At 44.8% G+C, this 27904-nt stretch overlaps 1 protein-coding gene across 1 annotated transcript; it reads left to right on the top strand.

Annotated features, from left to right (window-relative positions):
- Window positions 1-3: 3 nt before the first annotated feature.
- Window positions 4-27884, top strand: dusp12 (dual specificity phosphatase 12; the record flags this gene model as incomplete). Its single annotated transcript, XM_084327644.1, has 8 exons — window positions 4-132; window positions 2943-3207; window positions 3782-3895; window positions 4132-4250; window positions 18918-19005; window positions 24661-24752; window positions 26957-27039; window positions 27741-27884. The coding sequence occupies exons 2-8, from the start codon at window positions 2945-2947 to the stop codon at window positions 27882-27884; spliced, it is 903 nt and encodes a 300-aa protein (XP_084183770.1). The 5' UTR covers window positions 4-132; window positions 2943-2944.
- Between the last annotated feature and the right edge of the window lie 20 nt (window positions 27885-27904).

The following is a 27904-nucleotide window of genomic DNA, read 5'->3' on the forward strand; positions in this document are numbered from 1 at the left end:
TGAAGCCCTTTCATTCATTAATTCATTCATGCATTCAACCGAACCGAACAGAACAGAAGAGAAGTAGAACTCAACTCAAATAAACGGAACAGAACAGATTCAACCCCAGGTTCTGTCGCCCTCTGCTGAAAGGTAACAGAATGGCAGTCTGACTTGTAGGAAGGCTGTGACACATCTATAAATCATTGTTAGCTTCTGAAACTCATACAACAGAAATATCAGCGACATAAACCAAATTAATGCTATTAACCAACAGAGTAGCCACATTATTTATTAATGGACAATATATTATATTTTGTGTTTAGGAGGAAATGTACAGTTTCTACGCCTAATGTATATACTCTTTTCTTTCTGGACTCTTTTTGTATCACAAATACAGTACTGTAATTGCAAATCTGGTATGTCATAAATGTATAGATGTAGCAGTACTGTCTATCTGTATGTCATGTATGTCATATATGTTACGATGAATTGGAAATGGGGGACCCTGGTGGAAACAAGACGAAAGTCTTTCTCTGGTCTGCATCCCCTTAACAATTGTATGTATTGAGCTGTACTGCACTGTACCCATTCTGCAATCTGTTAATAAAGTTTTCATTCATTCATTCATTCATGTCTGCGCTTTCGTTTAGTGGAATTGGAACTAAGACACGATTCGTCTGTTTCTAGTCGGAGGTATTTCTCAGGCGAACCCAACAGGTTTGAAAACAGACGTGACTTTTCTCTTTTATTTCCTTGCTATTGTTTCTTTATGTTCTATTATTTGATTGATTAATGAAACCAGTCGATATGGAAGCACTTACAGGGTTTAGGAAGCTGAACATGACTGATGGGGAATTTATCACGTAGCTAATTAGCGGTGTCAGTTAGCCTTGCCTGCTAACTACTATATCAAATCAAATTGATTGATTGATTGAAAACTTTATTAACAGATTGCAGAATGGGTACAGTACAGTACAGCTCAATACATACAATTGTTAAGGGGATGCAGACGAGAGAAAGACTTTCGTCTTGTTTACATCAGGGTCCCCCATTTTCAATTCATTGTAACATATATGACATACATGACATACAGATAGACAGTACTGCTACATCTATACATTTATGACATACCAGATTTGCAAATACAGTACTGTTTGTGATACAAAAAGAGTCCAGAAAAAAGAGTATATACATTTGACGTAGAAACTGTACATTGGATTGGGTAGGTGGGGGGGGACTGTACATTGGAGGTGGTTGGGGGGGGGGGGTAGGAGTGGGGGGGGGGGAGGTTGGGTAGGAGGGGTGGGTGGGGGACACTGTACAACTGTACAAACAAAACTGTACATTGGAATATTGACAAGACCATACTTGGTAATTTACTGTACATTGGAGGGGGTTGTGTTCGGACATTTACAGGGGCCAGTTTCGAGTTGCAGTCTCCCTTAGGTGTTTTTTGAGAGTGTTTTTGAAAGTGGGTAGTGATTCACATTCCTTTACAGCTTTGGGTAGGGCGTTCCACATTGATGTGGCATAATTGCGAAACGTGTTTAGTCCCTTGTTTGAGCCGAATCTGGGTTTAACATGATTTGTGGAGCTCCCTCTGGTGTTGTGATCGTGGTATTCACTGACCTTTGGGAAGTATTTTGACATGTACATGGGTACCTTGGTCGTGTAGTGTATCTTGTAGACCAGGCCCATTGCAAGTTGCTGTACTCTGTCGTCTACTCTAAGCCATCCTAGGTTGTCAAAGTGGGAAGGGGTGAGGTGGGTTCTAGGAGTAAGGTCAAGCAGTAGTCTGACCAGTTTGTTTTGAGATGTTTGTAATTTTGTTTTTAGCGCCTTTGAGGTGCTTTGGTACCATGAGGTGCAAGCATAGTCGTAGTACCCTTGAATGAGTGCTCCTGCCAGAGTCTTCAGGGTATTCTTGTTTACCAGTGAGGAGATCTGGTCACAGAATCTAGTTAGTTGGTTGACTTTTTTTTATTACATTGGATGCCATTTTGTCACAGGAAAGATTTGCCTCTAGGATGGAACCCAGGTAGGTAATATCTTCTTTCCTTGTGACCCACTGTAACTGAGAAGCCGTCGGTCTTGCTGAGTTTGTTATTTTATTATTTGTTATAAATAATATGTTCAGGTTTACTGAATACAGGGTGGGGTTGTCACTGGTGTCCATATTTTAAGTCAGTTATTGCATTAGAAAACATTGCAACGGGAAATAAACTAGGATCATTGGAATATTATTGTTGAGTTTTACTTCATAGAGACAATGGACACAATTATTGGAACATGTAATTTGCGGTGTAACAGGTATAGCAGCCAGGTATTAATTAAGTTCACTATTTAGTTTCATTATTTGTACAGTTAATTGTTCTGTGCTGTTATTGTTTTTTAATGCAACGAACATAATGAAATATAAATAAAGATATTTAAAAAGAAGTAGGCTACTTTTTTGTTTATATTTGGTGGATGGGGTCGTCAGTGTATACATGGGATAAAATAGGGTCCCTTAGGAAAGTGGTTGAGAACCACTGCTGTCAGGTAACCGTACCATCTTTGCCAAGTTATTGTCTCTGGAGCAGCTCCAGACTTTATACTTGATGACGTCACACATTTGAGTTTCAACACTTTTAGCAGAGACAACATGTAGGAATTCTGAAATTGGGTGTAGTTCCCCTTTAATGATGAACTACTGTTGAATGTAAGACTCCACCTGCCTCTATAGTGTCAGTTATTACCAGACAGACTCAATCATGACTCCACCTGCCTCTATAGTGTCAGTTATTACCAGACAGACTGAATCATGACTCCACCTGCGTGTCAGTTGATCTTTCTATCTCTCTGTCCATCTCTCTGTGTCTCTTTCTCCATCTCTCTCTTTTGCTCTCTGTGTCTCTTTCTCCCTCTCATTCTCTCTCCCATCTCTCTTTCTGTCTCGCTCTCTTTCTGTCTCTCTCTAGTCATGCTCTTAATAGATCCAGGTCTTTACATCGGCACGGCGGCCGACCTCAACGACAGCGAGGGATTGGCTGAGGCAGCTGTCACTCACATTCTGTCAGTGGACTCAGTAGACCCCACCCACCTGCTGCCTTCTGGCGGGGGGTTCCACAGGAAGTGGGTGAACGTTCTGGATGAGGAGACGTCCGACCTGCTAACTCACATGGATGACTGCTTCCTGTTTATACAGGATGCCGTGGATGGGGGCGGAGCTGCTCTGGTCCACTGGTACGTAGGGAGAACCAATCAGAGAGGAGGGTTGAGGGGGGGCGGAGCTGCTCTAGGAGAACCAATCACAGAGAGCGCCAGAGCTGCTTTAGGCTACTACTACATAGGAAGAACCTAACCTCGTTCCCAGCTTTATCTCGAGAGATAAAGCCTGGTAAAGCACTACAGCCGAAAGTGGGAATCAGTTAGGAAGTCCCGCCCCTGAAATCACGACACGGTGCTCATGAAAATGTATCCCCCCCAGAAACAACCTCGTTATCGCCTCCCTCGACAGGCTGACAGACCTGCTTGTTGTTTGTTTCGCTGGGGACTATAAACGGATCAGGGGGTGCCCGGAAACCGGAAAGCCTGTAGCCGGTATTTCTGTATTTCCGATTCACATTTTAGGAGGCATAGCTTTACCAGCCTAGGAAGAACCAGAGCCGTATGGCTCTGGGAAGAACCAGCTCTGGGAAGAACCAATCAGAGAGGAGAGGGGGCGGAGCTGCATGTGATAATCAGACATAATACTTACCTGTCTATCTGTCTGTCTGTCTGTCTGCCTGCCTGTCTGTCTGTCTGTCTGTCTAATCAGTCAGGCAGGTCGTAGTCGTAGTGCTGCTGTGGTAACAGCCTGCCTGATGAAGAGACACCAGCTGAGCTTTACAGACGCCTACAGCCGCCTGAGGACCTGTAAACAGGATGTCCAGTAAGGAGAGAGACAGACACACGCTGACATGCTGTGTTTGTATATATTTGCATATATTTCAGGGTGAATGACTGATATATTGGGATATATTTCAGGGTGAATGACTGATATATTGGGATATATTTGATATATTGGGATATATTTCAGGGTGAATGACTGATATATTGGGATATATTTCAGGTGAATGACTTGATATATTTCAGGTGAATGACTTGATATATTGGGATATGTTTCAGGGTGAATGCAGGTTTCGAGGAACAGCTTCGTCTGTATGAAGACATGCAGTGTAACGTGGACAGCAGCAGTTCTCGTTATAAACAGTACAGACTGACCAAGATCACCCAGAAATACCCCGGTACACACGAACACACACACACACACACACACACACACACACACACACACACACACACACACACACACACACACACACACATTCTAAGTATTTATTCAGAAATGTATGTCTATATTTTTCACATTTGATTTGCCTTACATTTATTTAAATGTCTTATAATTATTTTCTATTTTGGTTTAAAGGTGCTGTAAGTGATATTCTTGTTAAAATATGTGTTAAATAGCTCTACATTCCGGTAGGTAGCTGTCACAAACAAATGTCTAATAACACAAATACCTGGACCGGGTTGTTGTGAAGCCAACCCGTTCAAAAGTAAATGTTTATTTAAATAAAAGGGGAATGAAACCCGTGAACACACACACAGGGATAGGGGAGGGGAGAACAAACAGGAATAACAGGAAGACAAACCAAAACAGGTGCAAGGTAACACTAACCAAAAACAAGTAATAAAGGGTTTGAGTTATGGGGGGGCCAATGGGGGCTTGGCCCCCATAGATAGAGTCTGGGCCCCCATGCGTGTAGCTTAATCCCAGCGGAAGAGTCGCAGAACGCTTCCGCATTCTTCGCCGCACGCCAGTACGGTAATGCGCATTTCCTTTTCCTTCGCCCAGGCGAATGAGATCCCCGCTTGGTTCGCCGCTTTGGTTCATGTTAATCACATATTAACACGCTTTGGTTCATATTAATCACATATTAACACGCTTTGGTTCATACTAACGCGCCATATTAGCACACATATATACACACGATGGACGCATTAATCACATATTAACACGCTTTGGTTCATACTAACGCGCCATATTAGCACACATATATACACGCGATGGACGCAGCAGGCGATCATATTAATCACATATTAACGCTAACGCGCCATATTAGCACACATATATACACGCGATGGACGCAGGCGATCACTGCTACTGTTATTCAGCCGCGCCGAGGTACATGATTGATTGATATGTACTTTACATATTATCCAAACGAGGACAACGCAGCTGTCAACTGTACTTTACATATTATGGAATACATGTATATTATCGCGACGCGATTCACTCGCTGTCAACTGTACTTTATATATTATGGAATACATGTATATTATCGCGACGCGATTCACTCGCTGTCAACTGTACTTTACATATTATCCAAACGAGGACAACGCAGCTGTCAACTGTACTTTACATATTATGGAATACATGTATATTATCGCGACGCGATTCACTCGCAACGCCATAATGTTATTTCCCTGTACATTGTAACGATAACACAACGCAGCTGTCAACTTTACTTTGTAACATTGTTTTTTCGGTAATTCATAAAATTGATTGAATGAAATTGATTGAATGAAAATAACAGATTGCAGAATGGGTACAATACAGTACGGCTCAATACACACAATTGTTAAGGGGATGCAGACCAGAGAAGTGAATTTCCTGTGAAAAAACATTTATTTTTTACAGTACGTTACACACACAAATGGTACCTCGGCGCGGCTGAATAACAGTAGCAGTGATCGCCTGCTGCGTCCATCGCGTGTATGTGATTAATATGAACCAAAGAATATGAACCAAAGCGTGATTAATATGAACCAAAGCGTGTTAATATGTGTCGAACCAAGCGCGGATCTCATACGCATGCGCACGCGAGCACCTCGCGAGCACCTGGGCGAAGGAAAAGGAAATGCACATTACCGTACTGGCGTGCGGCGAAGAATGCGGAAGCGTTCTGCGACTCTTCCGCTGGGATTAAGCTACACGCGGCCCCCATAGTCAACGACACCTGTGGGGGTCTCTCAAAATTATTTACCTAAATACATTTTTAATAAATAATATTTTTATTTTCAGTTTTTAACACATTCTGTGCCACGCAGTTTGCCCATCATATACCACTCTGCCAGTGCTGTAAGCCTATGGAGTCGCTCACCTTCTTTGCAGGGCTATAACTTTTTAAATATTATAGCTATATCGACATTACTATGGCCCATTCAACATCGGGTATCTATCGTTCCGGATGTGGGAACGTTATATTTTTCCATTCATACATTGTCGTGTTAGTACCGTTGTGAATATATGTACTCCAATTAAAAAAAATTCCAATTATGTGACGTCGATCTGCTAGATCCATTTTCCGTTTGTATGACGCAATAAACGCCAAAAGCATATTGAGTCTTGCGTCTCGAAAGCGATCAAATGCACTCAAGTGTTTGTCTTGATCAACATAACAAGATATCTCTGCCGGAGGATTTTCCCCGATGCACAGAGCGCCACATCCGGTTTAGAGTGGAGTGCAACTCCACCAGGCGGCGGTATTGAGGCGTTGAAATATCAGACAGGGTCCAGCTGGCTCCCGGAGCCTTCCTGGATGAATTATGAATGCCAATAGCGAATAAAGGAAATAACGATCATAAAAACGAGTAAACTCGTTGTTGGCGTTATTCGATTGGCGGGCAATAACGAGTAAACCCGTTTTTGGCGCATGATGTGTTAAAAGAACCGCGTAATTAATGTTGTGGAATAGGCTGCATTTTACCTCCAAGCTATGCGTCGCCCATGAGCGTGTCTACTAACGCTACTCCAACCCATTTGGTGAAGAAGAAGGAGCAAGCTGCATGTATTGTAGCTGGGACACATGCAAACAGCTACTTAACTTCTTCCGGCCGTGCGGTCCGCAGATGACATCACGTCATAAATCAATCTCTCCAGACTGACAAAATTATCATTTTATTTTTCAAACGTATTCAAGTATAAACATCATAACCATGTCACAACAGCAGTCATAATGTATATTATCATCAATACGTTAGTTTACCAATTGGTTAAAGTGTTATTAGTGCGATTTTAGTATTCGTTTTTGTGTTGTTGTGATCGCGAAAGTCGGCCATTTTGAAAAAGCGACCGTCGGTAATTGTAGTAATTTTGACGCCATTTTCAAAATGGTGTGGCGTCCCACACCACAGTGGGATAATACAGCCAACACAAAGTCAATCCACTCAGGTCAGTGGGAATGGCAAAAGGCCAACACAATATTCACACAGGTCAGTGGGAATGGCAAAAAGCCAACACCCAACCCACAAAACAGTGTCTGGTGATAATGGCAAAAGGCCATTAGGGTGTGTCGCATCCCAGGTTTTATCCACCCGCCCCTTTAGGTGTGATTGCCCTCAGCTGCCACATCCTCGGGCAATCAGCACTCTAGAGGGAGGGACGGGCGGCACCTGGGAAGGGGGGGAAACAAAAAGGGGGTTATTATAAAGGTGACACACCTCAATACAAACACAATAACACTTACCTATACTAACCTGGGCCCTATTCCCCGTACCTGGTTCAACTAAGTCGATCAAAAGTCCCATTATCCAGATTCAATTAACCTGATGTTTGAATCCGCGCTTTCCCTGTTCCTCAAACGCTGATTCAGTCTCGTTAATTCGAACCAGACTTGATACTCAGGATCTTTGCGCGCGGCCGCCTCACCTGAAAAGACAGCAGGTGTCGATCGCAGAAATCTAGATTTTCTAACGGCATTGATTGATTGATTGATTTAACAGATTGCAGAATGGGTACAATATACAGTACGGCTCAATAGCCTCGCCGACAAGTTAAATGCATAATCTATAGGCTAATGTTAAATCCCTCATTACCCCAATCAATCAGATTATATTTCTTTAAATGTGCCTGCTGGCAGTAGGCTTAACACTTTCAGAGCCCAAACTTAATCTTGATTTACCGCTTGAATGTCCACCATCCACTTCAATGTTAGCGTTAATAACGCCTAATCTATGTTTTAAATTATGGCTATGTGTCTAATCTGCCCGTCGCTTATCAATGACTCGTTTTCCAGTCAACATTGTCGAAGCGGATTGTTTTTTTATCGCTTCATTTTCGTTTTATAGCATTTTGAAAAGCCCTCGTTTTCAAGGAAAATATAAATATTCCATGATAATCGCCCTTTACTGGAATATTCTAGTCATTTTTCGGCCTATTTATGAATCGTTTTCAAATAAACTGTAGATTATCGATAGTATATGTGTACGTATGCACGCTATATAGGCGATCTGAAAAATGTATTCTCTGATTTCCTCAAAGCGATCGCCCACACACACACACACACACACATAGGGCGAACACTGAGATCTCAGCAAATACAACTCTGATTATCCCAAGACTTGTAAAATAGATTCCTTACCTCAGATCAGATGTTCTCCAAAAAGATCATTCCAATTCCTGATCGCCATTCCAAAAATCGATCGCTTTTATTGATCCAACGCTACATACTGTATTATGTATTCCACGCTGTTCTGAGGCTCCACAATGAATCCCATCGGCTCGGGTTACATGCCTGAGAAGTAAAATGTGGATTCCGGATTTTTCTTTTCTCATCCATTTTCATTGAGTCCATTCCAAGAGGGTGCATTACCATCTGGGAGACGATAGGGGGCGGTTTTTTCACATCTGAGCTCCTACAGGGGCTGCATACCAACGGGAGACTCGGTTGATGAAATATAAATTCAGATCGCTAATAAAAATATAAAACGCTAATTGTCGTGGTGGGCATTCAGGCATTGGGCTGATAAAACGTCTTATCACGTGGTGGGCACTGAAAGTGTTAATGGAATGAATAATCGAATGAGATCTATTGCTAGCGAAAATAATTAGTTAAACTCTTTCAGAATAAGTAGATACAAACAAGCACAAAGAGTATCTAATTGATACGAATTAATAGATAATTATGAGGATATCTGTACTGTATGCGCTCGGCTTAGGTATCATGTACTTTATATATAAATACATGGTTCCCAAAGTTTCAAGGCGCGACCCAAAATAACGTGTCAGAGGCTTGGAGCCGGCTATACAGTTTCACTATTAATCAGGTTTTAATCTGTTTCGGACATAATCCATACATGCATTGAATTGATTAACCTTTTGTTTATACCAGTGACATCTCATGTTCATCATCAGATAACAGTGCTTGAACAGATAAATGCATTTTCTCAAATGCATTAATGTCAACGGCTCATTACATTTCTCAAATCCGTCAAACAGCGCATCTCATCAGACATTTTAATCCCAGTTACAATATCACAATAACGTGTGAGTGACAGTGATACAATTCAACAATCCACAGATTCAGATTCCTCGTAATTCATAATCCACAGTCCACGCATAAACTTCAATTTATGCTTGAATGAAACACAATCCGGGCGCTCCGTTAAGCAAATACATCCACAGCAGAGAATATGAAACTAATCAGAGCCAAACGCCGATAGGTTTCATTCATTAAAAATATCCAGAGGGATTCACATTTGCAATGCACCGTTATTAATACATTAACTGCCACGCTTCTATCCATCAATGTATGATCACTGCCATCAGTCTAAGCCTATGGAGATGTTCACCTTCTTTGCAGGGATATAACTTTTTAAATTGTATTGCTAAATTGACATTACTATGGCCCATTCAACATCGATTATCTATCGTTCAGGATGTAGGAACGTTATACTTTTTCATTCATATATTCATACGAAAATACCGTCTAGAATATAAGTATGTTTTTATCGTTTTCTGCAGTAATTCCTAGAACGCTAGTTCTGTATCGTATCGCTCTCGCTCGGCATCGCTCTCGCTCGGCATCGCTCTCTGCACTATCTCGCATACGTGCACGCGCACTGAATAAAGACCACAATGTACCTTTAATCCCAATATTCGTCTGACCACACCCCTATCAGCTTACCCATATAAGCAGGGGTGGGGCCACCCACTCTCCTCCTTCTCGCTTTCACCACAAGGAAGAAGTGCCTCGGTAGATCCCCACACTTGACACCATGATGGAAGAAAGGTTTAGGAGCAGCTTTGGGAAACAAGGATACGTTGACATCATATCTTTATTTTCTCTCTCACTATTTTCGACAAAATACGGCGATATTGTCTTCGTACTGGAGTGTCTGGAAGATGATGATCATTCTAAAAACCCTCCACCGGTTTTCGTATTGGGAGCACGCCGCTGCATGCTTCTCAACTGCAGTTCCTTGCTGTGTTTGTTGGGGTGAAACCTGTCAGGCCACAGCTGAACTGTCGGACATGCCGCTGTTGTGAGAAGCGGTGCGTTCCAGGTTGGGTGAGTAGTGTTTGCTGGCGGGCTCCACTTGTCTGTTAGTGCTATGGGGGCTACTTGACAAAGTTTATGGAAACCGGCCCCAGGCTAGGGTCCTTTGTTCAGCCACCTAGGCGACAGAAGGCCTTGGTCTGGAGACCATTATAGTTTTAACTAGTGGGCCGCGACCATTGACACTGGTGATCCCTGTGTGTTCTGGACGAGTGGATTCTCTCTGTCACCGTGTTAAGGCCCCATCTTTCATATCCAAATGAGAGTATTCCTTCACGAGGGGATATGTGCATGTAATGTGCGATAGCGGCAGATTCATGTTCAAAGTCAGCTACACAGGCCAGTTGGTACTGTGCTGATTCCGTCGGATGTGGTAAAGTCACCGTTGTGAAGCGGTGTTGACATCTTGTTTTCTCTTTTCTCTTAAAAAGTGAGGAGAGGTTCAGAACGGCGGCCTGTCTGGGTGAGTGTTATGTCATTGTTTACATGTTCATAGCTTACGGTTAGCCAGTCAGCTGTTAACTGCTGCGTTAGCCTGCTGGATCGCTGCATGGCCTGCTTAGGGCCTACTATTAGCCAGTCAGCTGTTAGCTGCGGGGCTAGCATGTCGTGGTCGCTAGGTAACGTTAGCTTGCTGCTATGGCCATGGCCTGGCGCGGGGTAGCTTAGCTTCTCGCGCGCCGCCGTGAGCTCGCTTCTGATCGCGTGCGTCGTTAGATCGGCGTCTCGCGAGCGGAAGCAGTAGCACCCGAACGGTTGGAGCGGCCGTTAGCTTGATGCTGTTCTGTTGAACGTGCTTTGATTTTAACATGTTTTACACTCTTGACCACGACGTCATCCTTGACAGGGGATGTTTTCGTCGACCCTGCCCTGAGCCAGGACGGCAAGGTTGCATCAACAGGGGACTGTAGTGCGGGTTGGGGCGGTGACGCTGCCCAGTTCGGACAACACAGGAGCGGCTGTGTTTCCTACGGTGTCTGTGACTGCACTTCGCTGATCTGCGTTCCGGGTAGGAACGGGGTTGACCAGACCTCATAACACGTCTTCTGGTTTTACTTTGCTTGAATAACGGTGTTTTTCCCAAAACGTGTGTTGCTACAATGCATTTAGGATACGTTGCGGGTTATGTGTGAGCTGTTTTTGTCACTGGCAGTTAGCTTCTCCGTGCAAACGGGATGTAATGATCTGGTTGTTGTGTGAGAAACACGGCCGTGTACTCACAACTAAGGTAACTAACCTATGAAGCTATGCTTGGTGACAAGTGAGTAAAAGAATGTTCTTTCTCAGACTGTAATGACAATGAACAGTGTGTTCACACATTAACAGGTTTTCCTGTTTTAACTGGCCGTATTGAGGGTAAAATAGGAGGATTGTGTTTCCCCCCCGGTTCCCTGGGGACTTTTTCATCCTCCTATCAGACATGTTGTGCATTAATTGTGTCTTTTGTGTGGTAGGGATACGATGTAACTCTTAGCTTGATTGCTGAGGTTGTGCTAAATCAGCTGGAGAAACTTATTTCCTAAAGGGAAATTGGTTTGGTTGCTGTCATGTGTGCTTAGCAAGGCCTGTGGTCGATACTAATCAAGAATGATGTATTCTCTCATTGTGAAAAAAACGGCGTTCCTCTGTTGAGTGTTTTTGCCATTTTTTGTAGGTGATGATGGGTTGTGTGTGTCATGTGACCTACAACTGGGTTGTACTGGCCACAGAAGCACATGTGTATGTTGGACCGGGGTTCTTAGAGCCCTCTCTATTCTGTGTTTTTCCTTAGTAAAAATCAGATAGCAGGTTAGCTCATGCGCTGTGTGGAGCTGTGAAACGCTTCATAGAGCTGACTATGACTGTGTCATATTCTCTTTTTGTCGTTACATCGTATCATGGGTGTGGGGTCGTAAAGGGGTGAACTGGTAACCTTTCCTCTCCCCATTGTTCTGTCGGTCAGGGGTACACCCCCTGTCCTTCAAGGTTCCCGTCACGTGGCGGTTCGGCACGTTACGGGGGGGGGGGGGGGAGGGAGTTCCTGGTCCCACGGCCTTGTATATTGGGCGTGTGCACCGCAGGAATTCCCCCGCCATAGAGTACGTCACCGTGCGCGTCTCTGTTGGTAGGACTTCCGTGTGCTGTTCAGGTCCATGTGATGGATCTGTTTTCAGGGGGGGTGGTCAGGGCTCCTCCTCACCAAGCGCCTATTCAGGCCTTCTGTGAGTTCGGACTCCTTCTTCCATGTGAGGAAGCCTCCATCAGAGTACAGAGCCTTCCTCCTCAGATTGTCAAAGTGAGTGGACCCTCTAGAAGGGTCCTTTTCTATTGTATGTATATTCGATTCAATTCGTTTATTGAGTGTGTATGGGTTCAGTGCCTCTTCCCCGGAGGCCCTAAAACCAGTTTTTTACATGGCTCGAGGTGCAATATATTCTTTTCAATCTGTACAGCTCGCGTGGGAAGTCTCTCTGGGGATCCCCGTCTCTTTCCTATGGGAGGGTGGTGGGATGTAAAAATGTGAACATTTTTTACCCCGGCTGTGTAGACTGGGATACATACTGTTGATGCTTCCTTCTTTCTATTCCAGAAGTGTTGGAGTTAGGGAGTGTCACACCCCTCTTGTCGTTCCCCTGGGCACCTTGGGGATTCAATGACAGGTCTAAATAGCCTGTTCATTGATGGGGGTGTGTCCCGACGCACGTATAGTGCTAGCTCGCTGTAAACAGGCGATTGACTGGCACGCCTTGGTTGCTTGTGGTTGAAACAGCGTTTTTATAAAGCAACTGAGATGGGGGTTTTTCCTCTTCCGACGACCACATCCCATGACCTGGGTGGGTTGTCGACGGATTCTCGTTCATGTCTGGGGGATGATGACGGGATGGATCTGAACATATGTGGTGGGGTCTCACGCCCTTGGGGTGGGCCACCAGGCGCGGTTCGTCCGAACGTCTGGGTGGCGCCTTCTTTTCATGTTAAGATCAACACGCATATCTGCCCTTCTCCTGGAGTAGGCATGTCGGCGTGGTTAGGGCACGGGACTGGTTCTGGTCACGCTGGTCCAGATCAGTTGAACCCGTTGTCCGCCGGGGATGCAGATCTGCTGTTCTGGTACCCTGAGGGACTTGGGCTTTTTTCAGGGGGAAAAATGCCAGGTCGGTCTGGGTGTCACAGGGTTAAGCGCTATGGAGACCCTGGTTAGGTATGTTTTTACTCAGCACTGTCGTCATGGCTTACAGCCATGCCATTCTGTACGCGCTCGATCTCGTCGGATCTCGGCCGCTACACAGGTTGGTCCTGGTTAGTACTTGGTTGGGAGACCGCCGGGGAATACCAGGTACGGTGTGCTTAGGGGCTGGTTCTCCATTATTTTTCGCTCCTCTCTCACGCATGGCGAAGAGGGGCCTGTGGGGGTGGTTTTTTGACCTCCTCTGGTGACCCTGTGCTTCCCGTACCGCCAGGCCCGGTCCGAAGTGATGTTTGCGACCCGTAGGCCTGGGTTAACCCTTTTTGGAAACTGAAACACTTGTACTGCGGTATAGCCGGTGTATACCCGCAGGTGTGTTTTGGAGTTTTTTCTTGAGGGGTTATAGGAACAACCACCGCATTGGGTAACACCGAGGTGGTTGATTCCCTGGTGTGTTGGAGCAGTGTCAACTCCCGGGTTCACCGTTTGAGGGTGCCCCTGCACGTTCATGACGTCTGCCAATCGTGTCAGCCTTCTCTGCCTCGACCCCTCTGGGTGGGGGTTTTTAAATGGAGGCTTGGTCATGCAACACCGCCAGCTTACGCTCCTTCCGCCGGGGCGGCTGTGTTCAGCTGTCCCCTCTGGCGCCTGTCTCGTCCGCAGTGTCCAGGCTAGGGTTAACAGCCTGTTGCCTGGTTTTTCCCCGGTGCGCTGCCTGCTTCCGTTGGTTAACCTTTTTTGTGTGCTTACGGCCATGCTGACTGCCTGTTCTGCAGGGTCAGTGTGCCAGGCGGTGTACTATTGGGGGGACAGGGCCCGCTCGGCTTACGGCCATACCAACCTGAACACGCCCGATCTCGTCCGATCTCGGAAGCTAAGCAGGTTCTGGCCTGGTTAGTACTTGGATGGGATTCCGCCTGGGAATACCAGGTGCAGTAACTGAGGGGCCTTTGTCCGAATACGCTGGCGATGTGGGGGGCGGGGCACTACGTGCCCACCTGGTGGGGTCTTGATGCTGGCATCATGGACTTCTCCGGGCCCCCATTCTAGGGAGTCCAGTCCTTTTGGTGGGTCTGGGTCTTCCTTCGTGCTCCGCTGCTACGGCCTTGCCACGGGGTTGGGTTTGCCCTTGACCCTGTGATTCTGGGGGCAGTAACGAGGTTGTTCCTCCGTTCGTTCCCGGGTGGCATGCGGGTTGTGCGTGTGTGTAGTCGTGGGGTCAAGCCACGGTCTGCTCACCCTGTGCGTTGAGTTGCTTGAGTGCCTCTTCGCACGGTCGGGTCCGTCGCCCTCCCGTGAAGCCCCTAATAGGGGGGGTGCCCGCCATTAGGGTGGGTCGGGGGGGCTCGGCCCTCCCTGTTCTGATGGTTTGTGGGGGGCTGTCAGCGGGGTGTATTTGTCGGCCGTTGGCTCTCGCTCGGCCTCCCTTGTGCAGAGAGCGATGCCGAGCGAGAGCGATACGATACAGAAAGTTAGGTTATGACTATAACCAAGTTCTGTTAGTATAGCGACGCTCGGCATCCGACGCCGCTGCAGCCTTTGACCTCGCCTTGTGGCGAAAGCTTGGGAAGGAGGAGAGTGGGTGGCCCCACCCCTGCTTATATGGGTAAGCTGATAGGGGTGTGGTCAGACGAAAATTGGGATTAAAGGTACATTGTGGTCTTTATTCAGTGCGCGTGCACGTATGCGAGATAGTGCAGAGAGCGATGCCGAGCGTCGCTATACTAACAGAACTTGGTTATAGTCATAACCTAACGTTATAGGCCTAAACGCATAATATAGATTATCGATTGCAGTTTATTCGCGATACACGCTATATTAAAAAATCCAACTGAATACGATCCTAAACGTTATGACTCATCATGCGCGGATGAAAGGGGGGGGGGGGTAGTTTATAATTCCGTGATCGTCAGTAAATGCTTTATGTAGTATGGGTGATATATTGATCAGAGCGGTTTGCATTGAAAAGAATAAACAATCAAGCTGAAAGTAACGTTACAGTCCTCTTACCGTTCGCCGATGAGACTGGAGGAAAAAGATCCCACTTAGTTGACGTCGATCGACTAGATCCATTTCCGGTTTGTATGGCGCAATAAACGCCCAAATCATATCGATTATTGAGTTATGGCAGCGATCCATATACACGGATGTGTGGCTAGAGTCCCGCAACAATATGTGACTGCCGGACGGATATCCCAGATGCACCGAGATCACTAGCCCCTTTCGTGACTGCGGTGTGCAAGCCTGGGGCTCTAGTGACCGCAGTCACTCTCACGTAGACCGCGACCATTGTCAAAATAAAGTACCAAGCGTGATCGCGGGGCTCGGGGTGGGTCAAAAATATATCATATATGAATTTCAAAGATACCCAGCGTACAATATGGGTTTAACACAGCTTTACAGTGGGGTCTGGAAGCTCGGAGTTGTGTAGTAGAAAATGTATAGGTTCTATGTCATATGAGATCATCGTTACTATCGATCTGCACTCTCCCGCGGAGCTCTGTAATATATTAACAGAACTCTGTAATATATTAACAGACCTCTGTGGGGATGTGTTGATCTTTACCAGGACGGGGGGGGACATAATGACATCCCGTTCAGAAGCATTTAGGGCATGATCGTATGATGTTAGGGGAAGAGACGCCTGTTTAAAGTTGTCATGTGATCAACTGTTCTAGAATGTCTATAAATGTCAATGTAAAGGGAGGGACCTCTCTCCTCTTCTCTTCCTCCTTCTTTGCCGGCGCCGGCTCCATATCAATTTGGTTCTGTATTACTTCTGTTCTGTATTACTTCTGTATTAATTCTGTTCTGTACTCTTAAACCAATGCTTTAAGTTGAATAAACTTCTATCGATAATAATTAAGACCAGCCTCGTCTGCTTTTCCTTTAGAAGCCCATTCTCCTTCAGTTGCTAATAAACAGTTTAAATCATTGTTACTCCACGAGTGGTACTCACAGAGCGAGCCGTGTATTTCCGCCATTGGTGTCACTAGAGCTGCCGCGATTACCGCATTACCGCGGTATCGCTGTTACATCACGGCCACCGCAGAGTAGGCTGAATACCGCGTCACCGCTGTTTTTTATAATAATAATAATAAATTACCCTCCTCTCGTTGGGCTTGCGGCTCTGCAGATATACCCTACTCGTCTATCGAGGTTCCAAGCGACCCTATTGGGTACCAGAAAAGTCACGTGAAACATTGCAGACCACTGATTGGTCAGAAGAGAGACGCGTCACACGTTTTTACGTCCTGAATGTCAGCACATCACAACACGGCTAATAACGTTAGCTTTAACTCTCCGCCGGAGTGGACTAACATCGCGCCTCAGGAGTACTAAACGAGACATAATGATTTTACTGTCTGCAACGAATGTTATAATAAAAGCCCTTCGTTCTATACACTTGTCTGATTGAAAACTTTATTAACAGACCGCAGAATGGGACAACTCAGCACGCTCTGAGCAAAGAAAGGAACTGAGATATGAATAGAGTATTGCTTGCTATGGTCCGGTAAATACGCTGATGTTATTGAACGTATAACTATATAATGTCAATGCCACAAAACGAATGCCTTTATTATAAAGTAGTAACTTTATAGTAATAATAATAAGAAAGGGTCGGGGGGTTAGGGGTAACCACCCCTGCCCGCGACACCGAGTGAACTGCGCATCCGTGTTTCACTTTCAATAACTAATGCGTGCTTGCCGAATCCCAAACAATATTCATGCTGCAAAGTCATCCTCTAAAGATAGACATTTAGACTAGAGGCAGGCTATATGCTATAAAGAGTAGACTACTACTAAAAAAAAAAATGCATTCAAACTTTTTATTTTTATTTTTTGTGTGCGTGCGGTAAAAACCGCGGCGGTAGGAAATATTTTGCAAATTTGTGCGGTAAGGAAATAATCAATACCGCGGCAGCTCTAGGTGTCACCGCGCATGCGCACCAGGCATTTGGCTGCCTGGTCCAGGCATTACAGGCGGAAATACACGGCTCGCTCTGTGAGTACCACTCGTGGAGTAACAATGATTTAAACTGTTTATTAGCAACTCCGAGCTTCCAGACCCCACTGTAAAGCTGTGTTAAACCCATATTGTACGCTGGGTATCTTTGAAATTCATACATGATATATTTTTGACCCACCCCGAGCCCCGCGATCACGCTTGGTACCTTATTTTGACAATGGTCGCGGTCTAGCTGAGAGTGACTGCGGTCACTAGAGCCCCAGGCTTGCACACCGCAGTCACGAAAGGGGCTACGAGATCACCAGAGATCCATTTCCGGTTGTAACTCGCCCGATCATCCACCAGGCGGCGGTATTGAAGCATTGCACGGTTGTGCCGAGTCCCACTGTCTCAGCCGAGGCTGGGTGGCAGAATTATGAATACCATGGCGAAAAAATGAAATATGATCTCAATAACGTCGTACGCCGTGGATTGGCGGAATTCGCATGATCAGCAAACCCGTCGTACAACGTGTTTGGCGGGGAATGTGTTAAAATAACCACATGCAGTGTGTATCGCGACTCCGAGCGCCGTATCCGTATAACTATGACGTGCATTATTTAGGACAAAGTAAATCTATAGGCTGAATATGATTTATTATCAGCATTTTAGGTCTATTATTTTACATTTCAAAAGCCCCCTCTAGGAAAACGAAGCACAAAAACATAATTCAGAATGGTATAATACAGATCTACACTGTGAGAATTATTTCAGGAAGCGAGCTGCATTTCTTTGCGAGGGTGTGGCCATGGTTCATCCAGCTAACTGAACTAAACCCTGCTCCGGAGCAGGTTCAAACTTTTCGATCTGTTGCCATGGCGACTTAGAAAATCCGACGTCGGGGAACGGAAAGGTCTGGCTTAAGTCAAGCTATGCTGAAAATTATCCGGCTAACCCTGAGTTAGCCAGGTACGGGGAATAGGGCCCTGATGTTCACATGGTGTTACAAATACAATAATAATGATAATGACCAACCCACCTACGTCACAGTAGCCATCACTGATATAGAGTGTCTGGACAGTAACATGGGTCTCCCAGTCCCTCCACTCTGCAGTAAACAGAAAATACATTTCCTGGTATCCCGTTACCACTTTATCCAATCAGGAGAGAGAACCCTAGATATTTTTTTGAAATCTTGCCAAGACACATTTGCTTAAAACTATATTTGATTTCTTATTGTTGTCAAACCATTTTTGCAGTGTGGGGTTCTCTGTCCTGATTGGATAATGGGATACCAGGAAATTTATTAAATACATGTTTTGTGTTTACTGCAGAGCGGAGGGCCTGGGAGACCCATGTCACTGACCAGACACATCATGATGACTGTCTGAGTGTAGAGTTATTTTAACAAATAAAAAAATACCACTTACAGCACCTTTAATTTGTGTGTGTATAGAGCTTCAGCGGGTGCCCAGGGAGGTGTTTGCTGCTGACCCCGCCCACAGCAGCTCCTCTGAACCCTCCTATAGGTGCAGGAAATGCAGGTGAGCAGCGCTTGGTGTTGATTCGTTTGCCCAATCGCGTGACGACCTGTGTCTTTGCCCATTTCCACGTCAAACAGCCTGCAAACTACCTGGCGTTCTATCGCCATTCTCTAAGACAAACTCTAACCTTAACCAACTTCGAAAGAGTGCCTAAGCTTAACCGTCGAAAGAACTTGCCGTCACGCTCTAAGACAAACTCTAACCTTAACCAACTTCGAAAGAGTGCCTAAGCTTAACCAGTGTAGAAACAGGCGTCGGCCAATCAGAGAGTGTCGTGCCAGAAATGCGGCTACGGAAAAGAATTACGCAACATGTCCCCATCTGAAACCAGCAGCTCTTCACTACAGATTGTCTCAGCTGTGGAGGAAACTCCTTATCAAGAGTTCTCTCCACTATTTTAAAAAGTGTTTAAATCGTTTTTGCAGGTTACCACAGGTGCAGTTTTATTTTTCTTCAGTATGGAGAGCCCTCCCAGCTAATCACTTTGAGATGTTCAGTATGAAGAACCCTAATCACTTTGAGATGTTCTTCAGTATGGAGAACCCTCCCAGCTAATCACTTTGAGATGTTCTTCAGTATGGAGAACCCTAATCACTTTGAGATGTTCTTCAGTATGGAGAACCCTAATCACTTTGAGATGTTCTTCAGTAGGGAGAACCCTAATCACTTTGAGATGTTCTTCAGTAGGGAGAACCCTAATCACTTAGATGTTCTTCAGTAGGGAGAACCCTAATCACTTAGATGTTCTTCAGTAGGGATAACCCTAATCACTGAGATGTTCTTCAGTAGGGAGAACCCTAATCACTGAGATGTTCTTCAGTAGGGAGAACCCTAATCACTTTGAGATGTTCTTCAGTAGGGAGAACCCTAATCACTGAGATGTTCTTCAGTAGGGAGAACCCTAATCACTGAGATGTTCTTCAGTCGGGAGAACCCTAATCACTTTAAGATGTTCTTCAGTATGGAGAACCCTAATCACTTTGAGATGTTCTTCAGTATGGAGAACCCTCCCAGCTAATCACTTTGAGATGTTCTTCAGTATGGAGAACCCTAATCACTTTGAGATGTTCTTCAGTATGGAGAACCCTAATCACTTTGAGATGTTCTTCAGTATGGAGAACCCTAATCACTTTGAGATGTTCTTCAGTAGGGAGAACCCTAATCACTGAGATGTTCTTCAGTAGGAAGAACCCTAATCACTGAGATGTTCTTCAGTAGGGAGAACCCTAATCACTGAGATGTTCTTCAGTCGGGAGAACCCTAATCACTTTGAGATGTTCTTCAGTATGGAGAACCCTCCCAGCTAATCACTTTGAGATGTTCTTCAGTATGGAGAACCCTAATCACTTTGAGATGTTCTTCAGTATGGAGAACCCTAATCACTTTGAGATGTTCTTCAGTAGGGAGAACCCTAATCACTTTGAGATGTTCTTCAGTAGGGAGAACCCTAATCACTTTGAGATGTTCTTCAGTAGGGAGAACCCTAATCACTTTGAGATGTTCTTCAGTAGGGAGAACCCTAATCACTTTGAGATGTTCTTCAGTATGGAGAACCCTAATCACTTTGAGATGTTCTTCAGTATGGAGAACCCTAATCACTTTGAGATGTTCTTCAGTAGGGAGAACCCTAATCACTTTGAGATGTTCTTCAGTAGGGAGAACCCTAATCACTTTGAGATGTTCTTCAGTAGGGAGAACCCTAATCACTTTGAGATGTTCTTCAGTAGGGAGAACCCTAATCACTTTGAGATGTGCTTCAGTAGGGAGAACCCTAATCACTTTGAGATGTTCTTCAGTAGGGAGAACCCTAATCACTGAGATGTTCTTCAGTAGGGAGAACCCCAATCACTTAGATGTTCTTCAGTAGGGAGAACCCTAATCACTTTGAGATGTTCTTCAGTAGGGAGAACCCTAATCACTGAGATGTTCTTCAGTAGGGAGAACCCTAATCACTGAGATGTTCTTCAGTAGGGAGAACCCTAATCACTTTGAGATGTTCTTCAGTAGGGAGAACCCTAATCACTTTGAGATGTGCTTCAGTAGGGAGAACCCTAATCACTGAGATGTTCTTCAGTAGGGAGAACCCTAATCACTGAGATGTTCTTCAGTAGGGAGAACCCTAATCACTTTGAGATGTTCTTCAGTAGGGAGAACCCTAATCACTTTGAGATGTTCTTCAGTAGGGAGAACCCTAATCACTGAGATGTTCTTCAGTAGGGAGAACCCTAATCACTTTGAGATGTTCTTCAGTAGGGAGAACCCTAATCACTTTGAGATGTTCTTCAGTAGGGAGAACCCTAATCACTGAGATGTTCTTCAGTAGGGAGAACCCTAATCACTTAGATGTTCTTCAGTAGGGAGAACCCTAATCACTTTGAGATGTTCTTCAGTAGGGAGAACCCTAATCACTTTGAGATGTTCTTCAGTAGGGAGAACCCTAATCACTGTGATGTTCTTCAGTAGGGAGAACCCTAATCACTTTGAGATGTTCTTCAGTAGGGAGAACCCTAATCACTGTGATGTTCTTCAGTAGGGAGAACCCTAATCACTTTGAGATGTTCTTTAGTAGGGAGAACCCTAATCACTGAGATGTTCTTCAGTCAGGAGAACCCTAATCACTGAGATGTTCTTCAGTAGGGAGAACCCTAATCACTTTGAGATGTTCTTCAGTATGGAGAACCCTAATCACTTTGAGATGTTCTTCAGTAGGGAGAACCCTAATCACTTTGAGATGTTCTTCAGTAGGGAGAACCCTAATCACTTAGATGTTCTTCAGTAGGGAGAACCCTAATCACTTAGATGTTCTTCAGTAGGGATAACCCTAATCACTGAGATGTTCTTCAGTAGGGAGAACCCTAATCACTGAGATGTTCTTCAGTAGGGAGAACCCTAATCACTTTGAGATGTTCTTCAGTAGGGAGAACCCTAATCACTGAGATGTTCTTCAGTAGGGAGAACCCTAATCACTGAGATGTTATTCAGTCGGGAGAACCCTAATCACTTTGAGATGTTCTTCAGTCGGGAGAACCCTAATAACTTTAAGATGTTCTTCAGTATGGAGAACCCTAATCACTTTGAGATGTTCTTCAGTATGGAGAACCCTCCCAGCTAATCACTTTGAGATGTTCTTCAGTAGGGAGAACCCTAATCACTTTGAGATGTTCTTCAGTATGGAGAACCCTAATCACTTTGAGATGTTCTTCAGTAGGGAGAACCCTAATCACTTTGAGATGTTCTTCAGTAGGGAGAACCCTAATCACTTTGAGATGTTCTTCAGTAGGGAGAACCCTAATCACTTTGAGATGTTCTTCAGTAGGGAGAACCCTAATCACTGAGATGTTCTTCAGTAGGGAGAACCCCAATCACTTAGATGTTCTTCAGTAGGGAGAACCCTAATCACTTTGAGATGTTCTTCAGTAGGGAGAACCCTAATCACTGAGATGTTCTTCAGTAGGGAGAACCCTAATCACTGAGATGTTCTTCAGTAGGGAGAACCCTAATCACTTTGAGATGTTCTTCAGTAGGGAGAACCCTAATCACTTTGAGATGTGCTTCAGTAGGGAGAACCCTAATCACTGAGATGTTCTTCAGTAGGGAGAACCCTAATCACTGAGATGTTCTTCAGTAGGGAGAACCCTAATCACTTTGAGATGTTCTTCAGTAGGGAGAACCCTAATCACTTTGAGATGTTCTTCAGTAGGGAGAACCCTAATCACTGCGATGTTCTTCAGTAAGGAGAACCCTAATCACTTTGAGATGTTCTTCAGTAGGGAGAACCCTAATCACTTTGAGATGTTCTTTAGTAGGGAGAACCCTAATCACTGAGATGTTCTTCAGTCGGGAGAACCCTAATCACTGAGATGTTCTTCAGTAGGGAGAACCCTAATCACTTTAAGATGTTCTTCAGTATGGAGAACCCTAATCACTTTGAGATGTTCTTCAGTATGGAGAACCCTAATCACTTTGAGATGTTCTTCAGTAGGGAGAACCCTAATCACTTTGAGATGTTCTTCAGTATGGAGAACCCTAATCACTTTGAGATGTTCTTCAGTATGGAGAACCCTAATCACTTTGAGATGTTCTTCAGTAGGGAGAACCCTAATCACTTAGATGTTCTTCAGTAGGGAGAACCCTAATCACTTAGATGTTCTTCAGTAGGGATAACCATAATCACTGAGATGTTCTTCAATAGGGAGAACCCTAATCACTGAGATGTTCTTCAGTAGGGAGAACCCTAATCACTTTGAGATGTTCTTCAGTAGGGAGAACCCTAATCACTGAGATGTTCTTCAGTAGGGAGAACCCTAATCACTGAGATGTTCTTCAGTCGGGAGAACCCTAATCACTTTGAGATGTTCTTCAGTATGGAGAACCCTCCCAGCTAATCACTTTGAGATGTTCTTCAGTATGGAGAACCCTAATCACTTTGAGATGTTCTTCAGTATGGAGAACCCTAATCACTTTGAGATGTTCTTCAGTAGGGAGAACCCTAATCACTTTGAGATGTTCTTCAGTAGGGAGAACCCTAATCACTGAGATGTTCTTCAGTAGGGAGAACCCTAATCACTTTGAGATGTTCTTCAGTAGGGAGAACCCTAATCACTTTGAGATGTTCTTCAGTAGGGAGAACCCTAATCACTGAGATGTTCTTCAGTAGGGAGAACCCTAATCACTTAGATGTTCTTCAGTAGGGAGAACCCTAATCACTTTGAGATGTTCTTCAGTAGGGAGAACCCTAATCACTGAGATGTTCTTCAGTAGGGAGAACCCTAATCACTGAGATGTTCTTCAGTATGGAGAACCCTAATCACTTAGATGTTCTTCAGTAGGGAGAACCCTAATCACTTTGAGATGTTCTTCAGTATGGAGAACCCTCCCAGCTAATCACTTTGAGATGTTCTTCAGTATGGAGAACCCTAATCACTTTGAGATGTTCTTCAGTATGGAGAACCCTAATCACTTTGAGATGTTCTTCAGTATGGAGAACCCTAATCACTTTGAGATGTTCTTCAGTAGGGAGAACCCTAATCACTGAGATGTTCTTCAGTAGGGAGAACCCTAATCACTGAGATGTTCTTCAGTAGGGAGAACCCTAATCACTTTGAGATGTTCTTCAGTATGGAGAACCCTAATCACTTTGAGATGTTCTTCAGTAGGGAGAACCCTAATCACTTTGAGATGTTCTTCAGTAGGGAGAACCCTAATCACTGCGATGTTCTTCAGTAGGGAGAACCCTAATCACTTTGAGATGTTCTTCAGTAGGGAGAACCCTAATCACTTGAGATGTTCTTCAGTAGGGAGAACCCTAATCACTGAGATGTTCTTCAGTCGGGAGAACCCTAATCACTGAGATGTTCTTCAGTAGGGAGAACCCTAATCACTTTGAGATGTTCTTCAGTAGGGAGAACCCTAATCACTTTGAGGTGTTCTTCAGTAGGGAGAACCCTAATCACTTTGAGATGTTCTTCAGTAGGGAGAACCCTAATCACTTTGAGATGTTCTTCAGTAGGGAGAACCCTAATCACTTTGAGATGTAGGGAGAACCCTAAGGGTGGAGTGTGTGGACTGAGATCGAGCCGATGTCTCCTCCTCTCCTGCGACGCGTGTCGGTTAGAGAGTCTTCCTTGGTGTCACGTTGTTTATCTTCCCCTGCAGACGGACTCTGTTCAGAGGTTCCAGTATTCTGAGTCACGCGGTAGGGGGCGGAGCTTCAGCCTTCAACCACAAGAAGACCAGCAACCTCAACGGTAAGACCAGCTGTCAATCAAACTGTTAACATCGGGAAAAATATCAGTTTGTTTTCACAATATGCAGAATCTTCTACTGTTAGGAAAACACATCTATTCTGTCACTGGTGGGAATGGAACCTGGCCTGAAAAGTATGTGTGTATATAAGATAAGATAAGATATTCCTTTATTGATCCCCTTGGGGAAATTCAGGCATCATAGCAGCATGGGGGCGACAGTGGCTCGGGAGGTAGAGCAATCGGAGGTTCCCGGTTTGATTCCCACTCCTCCCGGGCAGTGTGTCGATGTGTCCTTGCACAAGACACTTAACCCCTAATTGCTCCCGATGAGCAGGTGGGCACCTTGCGTGTGTGTGTGTGTGTGTGTGTGTGTGTGTGTGTGTGTGTGTGTGTGTGTGTGTGTGTGTGTGTGTGTGTGTGTGTGTGTGTGTGTGTGTGTGTGTGTGTGTGTGTGTGTGTGTGTGTGTGTGTGTGTGTGTGTGTGTGTGTGTGTGTGTGTGTGTGTGTGTGTGTGTGTGTGTGTGTGTGTGTGTGTGTGTGTGTGTTTGTGTTTGTGTTTGTGTTTGTTTCAGTCCAGCTTGGAGAATTCTTCTCTTCAGCGGCCCCTCTTACCTGTGGGGTGCCCCAGGGGTCGATACTGGGCCCCATCCTTTTTTTATTATATATGTTGCCCTTAGGCTCAATCATTGCAAAGCACAACATGTCCTTCCACTGCTTTGCCGACGATGTGCAGATCTATTTACCCCTAAAAGCAAAAGGCAAGTTTACATTACAGCCACTGTTAGATTGCCTGGCTGACATAAAAATATGGATGAGTGCAAATGTTCTCAACTTAAATGAGCGCAAAACAGATAGTTTTATTTAGTAATGATTCGGTTGACCCTACTGCCAATGCCCTAGGCCCTCTGGGCTCAAATATCCGTTCCTCTGTCAGAAACCTTGGAGTAATCTTTGACAGAAATGTTTAATTTGACAAACAGGTTAGCTCGGTGGTTAAAACCAGCTTTTTCCACCTCAGACTCCTGGCCAAGACCAAGCCATACCTCTCAGAAGGATCTGGAGAGGGTGATCCATGCCTTTATCTCGACCCGGCTGGATTACTGCAATGCGTTGTATGTTGGCATTGACCAGTTGCTGCTCCGTCGCCTGCAACTGGTACAAAATACGGCTGCCCGTCTTCTTTCCGGTACCAGGAAACGTGACCACATCACACCAGTTATGGCTTCTCTCCACTGGCTCCCCATCCGTTTCCGTATCGATTTAAAACTTTTACTGGCTGTTTTTAAAGCACTACACGGGCTGGCTCCACTGTACTTAGCTGAGCTCCTGCATCACCACACCCCATCCAGAGCCCTAAGGTCTGCTGACCAGCTGCTGCTGGAGGTGCCTAGGACCAGGCTCAAAACTAGGGGAGATAGAGCCTTCGCTGCTGCTGCCCCCCGGCTTTGGAACAGCCTCCCCCACATAAGATCTGCCCAGAGCCTAAAGGTTTTTAAATCATTGCTCAAAACACACCTCTTCTCCCTGGCCTTTGACCAGAGCTAGCCTGCCACTTACATATGACGTCCGCTGTCACTCTGGACTTTTTATCCAATTTTCCTGTCTCTTTTTATATTGCACTTTGCCCTTGTTTTCTTATATGTACTGTACTATACCTTTTTTCTGTAATTTTAGTGTATTTTATTGCATTGTATGTGTTTTTATCATGTGAAGCACTTTGGTTTGGCTGACTTGACTTGACGTGTGTGCGTGTGCGTGTGCATGTGTGTGTGTGTGTGTGTGTGTGCGTGTGTGTACCATTTCACAACTCGGCTACAACTGTAAACTTTTAGTCTTCATATTTGGAAGCCTGGGTCATGTCCATAAGTTGGGTGTTAGAGGCCTTCAGTTGGCCGGTCTTCCGAAGAGAAGAGCCAAACAATTAGCTAAATATTGCTCAGTGTCAGCAATTATTGGCAGCCGGGCAATTTGGAGAAGACGCTGCTATCTGTACCCATGAGCTGTGTGTTGATTGTCAGGTTCATCATCCGTGTGAGTCTGTAACTTTGATTGCCACTGTGGCGCGATTGTATCCGAATAATCCCACAATGTACAAGCGCACTGTTAATATTTGTGTCCTTTAAACCTTGTTTTTATGTGGACATAAATAAAATATTCTAAATGTGTGTGTGTGCGTGTGTGTGTGTGTGTGTGTGTGTGTGTAGCAGCGGAACTCCAGTGTACATCATACTTCATAGAACCAGTCCAGTGGATGGAGCAGGCTCTAGTGGGAGTCATGGAGGGACAGGTAACACACACAATATATCCCAATATATCAATAATTCAGCCTGAAATAATATCCCAATATATCAGTCATTTACCTGAAATATATCACAATATATCAGTTAATCCGCCTGAAATATATCACAATATATCAGTCAATCATCCTGAAATACACAACACACCATGTGACCACAACTATAGCAGGCACCAAGCGTATGGACTGAGAGTTATTATTATCAATGAATATCTCTTATCTCTTATTATCAAGGTGAAAACATAAATTTCCCAAACTGTAACGATGTCTTGATAGTATAGCTAAATTAATAATAAAACATGGATCATACATTTGCAGTAAATTAATAAAAAATAAAGCTAAATGAACTAAGGCCACCAGATGAATTGATTCTGAACAATGTGGTGGAGAGGAGAACGTTTTGACTCACAGATAAAACATTTCAGTGGTTTCACTATGATTTACTGTATATATCCTTCTCTGTCTCTCTCCCTCCTTCTGTCTCTTGTCTATCTCTCTGTGTCTCTCTCTTTCTTTGTCTCTCCCTCTATCTATCTCTCTTTCTTTTTCTCTCCCTCTCTCTTTCTCTCCTCTCCCTACCTCTCCTTTTCTTTCCCCCTCTCTTTCTCTTTCTCCCTCTCTCTCTGTCCCTCCCTCTCTCTTCCCCTCTCTCTCTCTGCCCCCCCCCCTCTCTCCTCCCCCTCTCTCTCTAGTTATTGTGTCCTAAGTGTAGTAGTAAGCTGGGCTCCTTCAGGTGGTGTGGTGACCAGTGTTCTTGTGGTTGCTGGGTGACACCGGCCTTCCAGCTGCACCGCAACCGACTAGACCAGATCCTACCGCTCAGCCTGCAGAGATAAAACATTTATGTACATTTATA

Source organism: Notolepis coatsorum (assembly GCF_963971535.1).
Source record: "Notolepis coatsorum genome assembly, chromosome: 13".
Classification (NCBI taxonomy): domain Eukaryota; kingdom Metazoa; phylum Chordata; class Actinopteri; order Aulopiformes; family Paralepididae; genus Notolepis; species Notolepis coatsorum.